This window comes from Galeopterus variegatus, unplaced genomic scaffold, assembly GCF_000696425.1.
Source record: "Galeopterus variegatus unplaced genomic scaffold, G_variegatus-3.0.2 Scaffold289, whole genome shotgun sequence".
Lineage (NCBI taxonomy): Eukaryota > Metazoa > Chordata > Mammalia > Dermoptera > Cynocephalidae > Galeopterus > Galeopterus variegatus.
In genome coordinates this window covers 467841-479508 of record NW_007726400.1, presented here as the reverse complement: position 1 = coordinate 479508, position 11668 = coordinate 467841, and the positions used below count along the sequence as shown (strand labels likewise).

At 35.5% G+C, this 11668-nt stretch overlaps 1 protein-coding gene across 1 annotated transcript in view; it reads right to left on the bottom strand.

Moving 5' to 3' along the window:
* LOC103585952 (E3 ubiquitin-protein ligase KCMF1-like) overlaps positions 1–11668 on the bottom strand; it is a 66357-nt gene that overhangs the window by 26893 nt on the left and 27796 nt on the right. Inside the window, exons 4-5 of the mRNA XM_008567063.1 lie at positions 4236–4403; positions 1172–1311 (exon numbers count right to left, since the gene is read on the bottom strand). Coding sequence (XP_008565285.1) covers positions 1172–1311; positions 4236–4403 — 308 coding nt within the window. The remainder of the gene's footprint in view (positions 1–1171; positions 1312–4235; positions 4404–11668) is intronic.

The window sequence follows — 11668 nt, the reverse complement described above, 5'->3', positions numbered from 1 at the left end:
TCAGAATAAAGAGAACAATCCAAGAACGGTAGAAAACATGACAACAGTGCTCTGAGGCTCCCCTAGCTGCAAAATGAGAGTATTTCTGAGCTGTCAGACGGTAAAATTGCGCTAGAGGACAATATAAATTTACCATCTGTAAGAACTATAAATCTTATAACAACTTTAAGCATCAAACTAGCAGTATGAATGGCAATGAAAGTACTCCTGTATAATTCATGACTGTAACAGCAGAGCTGTAGCACAATTAAGTAGAGACTCTAGAACCCAGACGGACTCTGACTGAGCCCAAACACCTGCGTCTGCCCCTTACTACTGTATGGCCTTGAGTATGCCACTTTGTCTCTCTGGGTTTCAGTTAACTTGCTTTGAATACATTTAAGGGACTTATTAGTTGATGAAATTTGCAATTGCTTGTCCCAAAACTCTCCAAATTCAACATCTATAGTTCCATAAAGAGCCTTCACTTTACCTATTATCACCAATAATAAAGAGGTGGGGGGGGGATGAGACTCTTTTGGGTGTATTTTATCATTTCTTGAAGTTGGATGCATGCTGACTCAAACGTCAAATAATAAATTCAAAAAGCTTTCAAGGTAAGACTTTCTTTGTGTATTATTCTGGCCCCTTGGCTTTTAGCCACTGAAAAAGATCAGGGCAGGAAGAACTTCTAGGAACCCCAGAGCTTTGATCTAGGAAGCAAGAAATTTGATCTGATGAAAACCAAGTAAGGTCAGCAACATGCTATGAGTCATGGCATTGGATTACTGCTTAAAATAAGAGCAGAGGTTTACACTTCCTTGTGAAAGTTCCTTATAGAAGAAAAATTAAGTAGTTAGCAAGAATACTATAAAAGAGATGTGTTGCAGATTGGGGTCTTTTTAACCTTTCACAATGCATTTAATGAAGGGCTCCTGAACTTAGTCAAGACTCCATGCTGTGCTTTTAGCAGCAGGGCAAGAAAGGCTAGTGTGGACAAATAAGGGGGATTATCTTGCACAAGTGCAGCCTCATAGGATGTGTAAAATTTGCTGTTAAAAGTCAATTTTAATAATTGTGCAAACGGTATCAGCACACTGAGCAGGAGGTAGATGATAGTGACCTAGCTTTATTAACATTAGGAATAATGTACTTTACAACATCATTTTTGACACAAGGCTGCTTCACTTACCACTTCTGTTGATGTTTCCGCATGTTCCGAAGTAACATGTTCTTGAAGAGATGTCTCCGTATAGCCCATTTTTCCACAGTAGGGACAAGTAAAAGACTGTGGCTGCTCTACAGAGAAAGCTTCCCCACCATAGTACAAATCTGAAAAATAAAGTGGAATTGCACTGAGGAATAATTACTAGTTTTTAAAAATATAAAAATGTAATAACATGGTACAATAATGTGAAAACAAAGTGTGTCTGAAACATCCACCAACAACCTCATTCTATCAAGGAATACTTAAATACCTCTCTGTTCATATTTCTAACACCCTTATTCCCACAAGGACTCCATGTCACTCCTCCAAAATTCTTTCCCCAGATAGCTACTACAGCCTTAAGTGAAAACAAGCAAACAACCTCCCCCCCCTTTTAATTTTGAAACATCGTTCATTTCACATCTAATTTCATTGTAATTTATTTTTCCCTTATTTCTATATACACTGTGGCAAAAATGGTATCAACAGAAAGAATCACCAGGGTGCATCATATACAAGGATACAAGGGATTAGAGGAAAAGAACAAATAATATGCCAACTCCTTAATGCAGCTAGGCATTCAGTTCTTATAAATGCTAACTTGAATGGGGTACTACCACAACATACTCTGCCCAACTGGATTACTGAAGAACTAACCAGTTAGAGTCTGTGGGAATAATTTGCTCGCCTCATTAGCATATCTTGGGGAAAAAAATCTATTTTTCTCCGTTAGTAACACAAAAGAAAATGAAATTCAGTATGTTATGCCACTTCACTGTAAAGAACTATTTGATTCTCTAACATGAAACAAATGCCACATTTAAGAGCATATGATCATTTTTGTGAAAAGAGAAAATGGAAGAAAGTGTTTACCATTTTATAGATTTGTTCATATTCATTTTTAGGGAGATTTAAACTATCTTAAAAATATTTACTCATTATGTATATATTGACCATTTATTATGTGCACAAGATTTGCCAGGTGGATTTGGGGTAGTTGGGAATAAATACATTAAAAAAACCCAGAATTTTTTCACCTGACAAAGTGCAAATACCAAAAACCACTGCAACATCATATTTACTGATGAAAGACTGGTTGCTTTCCTCATAAGATGAGGAACAAGAAAAGGGTGTCCACTCTTGCCACTTCAACTGAGTATTTTTACTGGAGGATCTAACCTGAGTAAATGAAAGGCATCCAGATGGAAAGGAAGAAGTAAAATGATCTTTATTCGCAGATGACATGACCTTGAATATAGAAAATCCTAAGACATCCACTAAGAAACGATTAGAACTAATAAACAAGTTCAGCGACATTGCAGGATACAAGATCTATATACAAAAATCAATTGTTTTTTCTATACACTTGCAATGGACAATCCAAAAATAAAATTTTTAAAAATTCCATTTACAACGGCAAAAAGAATAAAACTTAGAAATATTATATTCTTATATTCTAATAACTACAAAACTCTGACAAAAGAAATTAAAGACCTAAATAAATGGAAAGATAGCCCACATTCATGGATCAGCAGATTCAATATTATTAAGACGGCAATACTCTTTACAAACTAATCTACATATTCAACACAATCCCTATCAAAATCCCAATCAATTTCTTTGTAGAAATTGACAAGCTGGTCCTAAAATTCACACAGAAACTCAAGGGACCAAGAATAGCCAAACCAATCTTGAAAAAGAATGAAGTGGTAAGACTCACACTTCTCCATTTTAAAGCTTTCAACAAAGCTACAGTAATCAAGACAGTGTAGTACTGACATAAAGATACACATATAGGGGCTGGCCCGTGGCTCACTTGGGAGAGTGTGGTGCTGATAACACCAAGGCCACGGGTTTGGATCCCTATATAGGGATGGCCGGTTAGCTCACTTGGGTGAGCGTGGTGCTGACAACACCAAGTCAAGGGTTAAGATCCTCTTACTGGTCATCTTAAAAAAAAAAAAAAAAAGACATACAGAGCAATGGATTAGACTGAGGGTCCATAAATAAACCCTATTTACGGTCAACTTATTTTCAACAATAGTGCCAAGACAATTCATTAGATAAAGAACAGTCTTTTCAACAAATGATGCTTGAACATGTGGCTATCCATGTGCGAAAGAATATAGTTGGCCCTCTACCTCACTCCAGATATAAAAATTCTAAATGGATCAAAGATCTAAATGTTAAGAGCTAAAAGTATAAAATTCTTAGAAGAACATATAGGTTTAAATCTTCATGACCTAGGATTAGGCAGTGGTTTTCTTAAAAACAGACAAACTGGACATTATCAAAATTAAAATTTGTGCTTCAATATACACCACCAAGAAAGTGAAAAGAAAAGACACAGAATGGGAGAAAATTTTTGCAAATCATCTATCTGATAAGAAACTTGTATACAGAATACGTAAAGAACTATTACAGTTCAATAATAAAGACACACCTTATCAGATTAAAAAATGGGCAAAGGACCCGAACAGACATTTCTTCAAAGTATATAAACAAATGGCCAATAAGCTCAAGAAAAGATGCTCAACATCATTAGCCATCAGAGACATGCAAATCAAAACCACTTGAGATACCACTTCACACCCACTAGGATGACTGTAATTAAAAAGACAGACAATAACAAGTGCTGGCTAGGTAAGAAATTACAGCATGAAACATTTATAGCTTTTCTTATAGACTGATGATGTCTTCTAATCAATTATAGAAATGATCTGCTTTCTCATAGCCAGAGCAAGAGCTAGTACTTGTGTGCTGCTAGCAAGAACTGTCAGTTTGACTTTATTCCTTCTTAAATGAGGCACTCTTCTTTCATACCTTGTCAGCTGTGTATATTTCTCAATAGTTTTCATAACAGAACAAACTACGATTAAGAGACAGAATTACTTAGAATATAAAAGGAAAATTTATTTTATTTTTAATGAATTGGGGGCCTTATGTATACTATTGGGAATAGTTCAGAACATTTTGCCTTCACTTCTTCACACACATACACACAAAATTCTAAATGATAATTCATTAAAAAGTTTAATTACATACTTACCAAAATCTACCCTTGTTAATATGCACTGCATTGGGTGGTCAGTTGTGTGCCTTGTTGTCGTTGCACCACTTTCATAACAAGATGCACAAAGATCGTAATCGTAGCAAATTAAACACTTGTATCTGCGACCTCGAAAATTTCCTTTTAAACATGCATCACAGCTGACACCTATTAAAAAAAACCACTTCAATTAGCAGCTGTAAAAGGCCACTCTCCATTCCACTTTTATAAATGTTTGAGGTACTCATTTTAACCCCATAATATCCTTTTCCAAAATGACTAGAAACAGCATAGTAAAATGATATAGGAATTTCCAGCAGTATGGTTGGATTCATCACTCTTATTTTTACTACTAATGAAAATAACTTAAAATGTTTGATAAAATGTAAAAAACTAAGGGAAAGAGAAACTGATATCAGGAAGCACTAAAGGAGGCTTTCATCCTGAGGGCATTTGCCAAAGCAGGTAAAAATTTGAGCTTAGATTACCACAGCATTGCAGGACAAAGCACAGGAATCAAAGACCAAGGCCTGCCAAAGGTGGGGAATCCAACAGGAGATTTCTTCATAAAACTGCGACTCCAATATACCCTCAATGTATGGGTAAACTAGAACTCCTTCCTAGGGATTACAAAAAGTGACCCGGTGAAGTGCCCCCCCCCTGGGGGGGGGAGCTGAAAATTACAACTAAAAAACCCCAGCCCTCTTATAGGTTTACAGCTCAAATTTTACCAAATGATTCCAAAAACCTTGGGTCAAGAATTTAGTTTAAAGTGGTCTTAAATTACTATTGCCACCAAGCATGTGGCAGAAGTAACCATCCAAGGAATAAGTTTATAGCTTAAATCATAAAATACACCCAGAAAACAAAGCACTACCAGAAAAAAATTTGCAGCAGAATCAAAATGTCAAATAGTTCATGTCAGAATTGAATACCAAATGACAATTCTTAATAAGTTGAAAGAAAAGAGAAGTCTGAAGAGGCAACCAGCAAATCTGAAAATGAACCAAACAACTTCTAGATATAAAATAATACACGACAAAATTTTAAAACTCACTGGGCAGGTTTAATTATAGGAAAGGCCTTTTATTCACATGTGATATGCTTATTTACATAGAAAAGCTAGATACAGCCTAATTATTAGAATGAAGTATTAAGCAAGGTTGCTAGATACAGAAACCAATTTAATAAAATATTAAGGCTAGCCAGTTAGCTCAGCTGGTTAGAGTGCAGCCTCATAACACCAAGGTCATGAGCTCGGATCCCTGTCCTGACCAGCTGCCCAAACAAACATATTAATTATATTTCTTCACTCCAAAACAGACAGAAGAAAATATTAAAGAATATGCCATCCATGATTCCACCTAGATTAGTCAAATTCATAGAGAGAGAGGGAATGGAGAATTACTGATAAATGGGTACAGAGTTTCAGTGTGGGGTGATGAAAAATTCTGGAGATGGATAATGATTATATGATGTGAATGTACTTAATGACACTGAATAGTACACTCAAAAAGGGTTAAAATTGTAAATTTTATTTATATATTTTATCACATAAATAAACATGCCATTTGCAACAGCATTTTTAAAAAGTGCCTATTCGGGTTGGCCAGCTAGCTAACTTAGATAAGCATGGTGCTGATAAAATCAAGGTCAAGGATTCAGATCCCTGTACTGGCCACTGCTAAAAAATAAGAAAATAAACAATAAAAATAAAAAACGAATAAGTCTAACTAAAGATAGGCAGCCCTTTGTGAAGCAATTAGTAAAAATGTATTCAAAGACTTTTTTTTTTTTTGACCGGTAAGGGGATCGCAACCCCCGGCAAGGTGTTGTCTGCACTATGCTCAGCCAGTGAGCAAACCGGCCATCCCTATATAGGATCCGAATCTGCAGCCTCGGTGCTCCCAGTGCCACACTCTCCCGAGTGAGCCATGAGGCCGGCCCTCAAAGACATTTTTAAAAAGTACTTGCTCACTCGGGAGAGCGTGGTGCTGACAACACCAAGACAAGGGTTGAGATCCCCTTACCGGTCATTTAAAAAAAAAAAAATCACAAAAGAATTTTGTATAGAACATGATAAGCTAACTCAAGTTTTTATGCAAGTTACAAAAGGCCAAAAATAGTCAGATATTCCTGAAGAAAAACAAAATGGAGGGACTGTTTTTTAACATATCAAGAGCTACAGTAATAGATAATAAATAATAAAGCTATTGTAATTAAGATAGAATGGCATTGGCATAGAGACAAACTGACCTATGGAAGAGAAGAGAAAAGCCCAGAAACAGACTTCGCAAGTGTTGAAATTTGTTTTATGACAGCAAAGTCACTAGAGATCAGTGGGGAAAGAAGGGAGTGGACAATAAATGGTGCTGAACACTGACTGTCCATATGAGGGGAAAATAGAATTGGATCTCTTCCCCATGTCCAATGTACAAAAATCAATTCCAGAGAGTACAAATAGAAATGAAAAAGGAAAATGAAAAAAATCTCTAAAAGACAATACAGGAGAAAACTTTTATGAGCTAAGAGTAGGAAACAATTTCTTAAATCTCTTTCTCACATATAGGTATAGTCCAAATCATAAAAGATAAAGTCAATTACACTAAAATTGACTTTTTGTTCAACTTTTAACACCATAGAGTGATAAAAAAAAAAAACAAAGCTTAGAAACTAGAAACTACATACATGACAGACAAAAGTATGGTATTCAGAATACATTAAGAACTTGGACATAACAATAAGAAAATAACCGACACCCAATAGAAAAGTAGGCAAACACGTCAATGGGCACTACAAACAACAAACACAGATGGCCAATAAATATTTGAAAAGATGCCCAATCTCATTAGTCATCAAAGAAGGGCAAATAAAGCCATCATGAGCTATCATTTTAAATCTACCAAGCTGTCAAAAAACTACCAGTTGTGATATCATGTGCTGGTGAAGATAAAGAGCAACAGAAAGGCTCATACCCTCCTGGTAGGAGCGTACATCAATACAACCACTTTGAAAAATATGTTCATATTCTAGACTAGTCAAACATGATACTTCTGGCTAGCTGGCTGGCTCAGTTGGTTAGAGCACGGTGTTACGACACCATGGTCAAAGGGTTTGGATCCCCATACCGGCCAGCCACCAAAAAAAAAAAAAGTATACTTCTGTGTAAACAATTGTCATCAATTAAAAGTAAAGACATGTATACTTCCTATGACATTATAATTTCACTCTTAAATATATTCTCCAGGGAATCTTTTGTCTATGTGTACCAAGAGAATGTAGAAGAATGTTCACAGCAGTTTTTGTAACTTAAAAAAAAAGGCTATTAACAACCCAAAGGCTCATCAACAACTCATATTCATAGAATTGAAAAAAGAACGAACCAGGCCACAGCTGAGAACATAAAGAGTCTCAAATGAGTGAAAGGAAGTCTCAGATAAAGCTCAAAAACAATATCTAGTTTAGGAAATCAAACATTAAAGTATTAAAACTATAAAAGGAAAACAAGAGAATGATAAAATTTTGGTCAGTCGGTCCCTCTGGAGGGTGATGGGGGGATTAGGGGAATAGGGGAGAGTCTTTAGGGATCTTGAAAGGTAACCTTTCTGGATCTGGCAAAGATGATCTGTTAGCACCATGCTTCTCCTTTGCATTTATTTTACAAATATTTTCATATATCCACTCGATTTTAATTTTAAAGTCCCTTCCCCCAACCAAAAAAGCCAAAAATAAAAACGAATCTGGGATTTGTTTACAATAATCCTTAGGCTGTTAGTTTAAGAAGGAAAACTAACATAGTTTTGGCAGACTGTCTCAATAAATGTTTGCTGAATGAATATATTTTTATTTCAAAAAATTAGATTTCTTGTTACTACTTTGCCATTAACAACAAACTCTGAGACAAATCATTTACTGTTCTCTGCTCCATTTCTTCATTTATCAAGTATGTTGTGAGAATCAAATGAGAAAAAAAGACACTAAAGTCCTAAATTTTAAGGTGCTAACATTATTTCATGCAGATGTAGTAAAGTTACGTCACCATTTTCTTAACATATAATTTGATCACAATAATATACACAACCTTTTAAATTAGTCCTCATAATATCCTTCAAGATCCTTGAGATTTCCAAAGTTGTACTGAGATCCCACCAAGTTATGATGAGAGCCAAATGACGGTATCAAGGCAGCAATTTTTCAGCTAATTCAACCAATACTAATATGTAATATGTTCCAGGTACTTGGGAATACAGCAGTGAACAAAACAATGCCCTGCCCCCTGGAGCTGACATTTTAGTGGGTGAAGGCAAGTATAAAAACAAAATAAGTTATAGAGCATATTAGAGGAGAAGTGCTATGGAGAAAAATAAAACAGAGAACGATAAGCAACGGGCAAAGAAAGCTTCACTAAGAAGATATTTGAGCAAAAAGATGAAATACTTCAAAATTTACTTATTCAAGCATCACAATGCTTTAAGCTTAACACTAAAATACTGAATGGGGGTAAATATCTATTTAGATTCACAAATGAAAGTTTAATATGACAGGGTATAATAACTTTGACAAACAAATGTAGTATGACCTTAGGTGCCAGGAAAGTAAACCCAGCTCTGGACATTAACCTTTTGGTGTGTGTTGGGGATGGCTACTGACAAGTATAAGTGAAGAGAGCTCACAGTGACTGTGCGTGGTGATACCGCCAAACACTGCATCGTTTTCAGTAAAAAGCTGCTGCTCCTGCTTGCCTCTTGCCCACTCTACTCTTCTGATTTAACCCAAAGCTATCTAAATGGTTCACAGAAGGGATGGGTGGTGGTGGTGGTCTTGGGTTTCACTTCCAATCCAGCTGGAGTTCAGTGACTGTTAGCAAACTTCAAGAAACAGGTTATTTTGTTTTTTTAAATTAACTATTTTTGATAAAATCATTTCTAAAATAAATGCTTCATAGCTTTTTAAACACTGAAAGGCATAACTTTTATATCACCTATGGTCGTTATTTCAAACAGAGATATATATTTAAGTCAAAATCACATTAGATAAATTTTCAGCAGGCTTTCGTACAACATATATAAGATTCACTTTATTTGTAATAATGTATGTGGCAAGCATGCTTCCATGAATAGTATATTATAGGTAAGAAGCCAGAGACATTAAAAATGTTTACAACACAGTCTTCCATATAGCCTGCTACTCTTTCTCATTGTTTTGCTTATAATAGCCCTGTCCTTTAATTCTTCCTGTCATAAATTTAAGTCAACATTTCATTTCAAAGAAGAGTCCATACCACCTCGGATTTGAAAGTAGCTCTACATCTCCAAATAAAAACACAGATGTGGGGGCCAGTCCATGGTTCACTTAGGAGAGTGTGGTACTGATAACACCAAGGTCACGGGTTCGGATCCCTATATAGGGATAGCCGGTTAGCTCACTTGGGAGAGCGTGGTGCTGACAACACCAAGTCAAGGATTAAGATCCCTTTACCAGTCATCTTTAAAAACAAAAACAAAAACACAGATGCATGCACAGCCATTGCCAGTTTCTCAGTAACAGCTCACTGTCCTCCTGAACCCAACACCTTAAATTATGGTCATGCTCCACATAATGGCTTTTTTGCAACAACAACAAAAAATTATACTGGAGCTGAAAAATCCCTATCACCTGGCGACACCTTAGCTGTCCTAACATCACAGCACAGCAAATTACTCACGTAGAAGCAATGTAGCCTAAGTGTGTAATAGGCGATATTATCTAGGTTTGGGTTAGTACACTCTGTGATATTCACACAACAACGAAACTATTTAAGGGTACATTTCTTGGAATGTATCCCTGTTGTTAAGTGATGAATTACTGTACTAAATCTCATTTAGCTTTGAAAAGGACTGCAGATTTCCCACTCAAAACTGAGTCCCTTTTAATTATATCTGTCAGAATTTGTATAATTTTATAGCACAGACTAACAAAGCTTGCTCCTTTAGTGTCAACTATAGGTAATCTACAGTTCCTATTAGAGAAAACAAGTTAGCTCTTCCTTAAGTCCCTCAGTTAACAATAGTGGTTCTACCTGGTACCAGGAGGCTCAGGGAAATCTGAAACAGAACAGATACATGGCATATGTAAAACTATCAAATCCCTGACAGAAAGAATGCAGTCGTTTCTAATGAGATATTGAAAAGTTATATTTAAGATATAAAGAATCAAAGTTAAATAAAAATATTGTCTTGAGAGGCAAGGCAGGAGAACCACCCATCTAGGTTGCACTGAGATCCATTAGATGAAAAAGATGTTTAGGTTTCATTTATCTTATACCATATATATCTTGCAAAAACTGAGTTAACCAAATAATAAAATATGCAACTAATCATTGAATAATCTAGCTTTGGTCATATTGTGTTATAAAGAAGTTCAGACAATCACTAGTTTGTAAAATGGTAACTAGCCATCTCATAATGTTATGGTGGGATATTTGGGACCTCCATCAAGTTCACCTAGTAAGATAAATGAAAATGTTAGTTTAACCCCAATTTGACACTGACACAAGTAATAATTAAATAAAAAGAATGTTGTATATCTGACAACCCCTATCTGGACACATTCATATATCTTAACACATTCATATCCTCAGTGTTTACCTTGTATTGAGCAATTCTGTAAAATAAATACACAAAAGATCTGAACTAAAATCAAAGAGAAAGAATGCCCTCTAGTGGGAAGAGATTTTTTTTTAAAGCCACTGAAATACAAGGATACTTCAAAAAATACAAGGATACTTCAAATACACGGAAAAATAGAATTAAAAGATAATACAAATCTAGCCTCTCCAGGCATTGCCAATGCCCTATCTGTATAATGCAAATGATGACAGAAGATAACACAAATCTTTCCATGAACTTTTAAAGTACCCTCATATATAAAAAGCCTTTTTCTTATTTTTTTAAAATTACAGGTTTCTTTCTTTTTTTTCTGGCAGCTGGCCGGTACAGGGATCTGAACCCTGAAAGGGTTTTCATAGCTTTTACTTTTGGTTTGAATTAATTTTTACATAGGAAACAGAGTTGGTAGGAAGGAAAAGTCAACAAAGTGCAAGTTATCTGTCAAGAAACAGTGAAAAAGAATATAACAGGAAGTCAACCCCATCTGCAATTTGAAGGCCTGGAATTATACAGCATTTGCCACTAACAACCAATTTTGATTTCTGGATACCACGTAATACAGGGGGAAGGCCCTCTTTTTTACTTTCATGAAATGTTTGAGTATTATCTCTTCCAAGGCCCATGCATCTCTCCAATAAGCGTGAATTTTTAAAAAAGGATGTGTATATACAAGAGTATTTCACAAAGCTCATGGAAAAAGTAAAATACAATACAAATCTTTCCATGAGCTTTTTGAAGTATCCTCGTATTATATGTGCTATACAATAATTTTAATATTGAGAACTG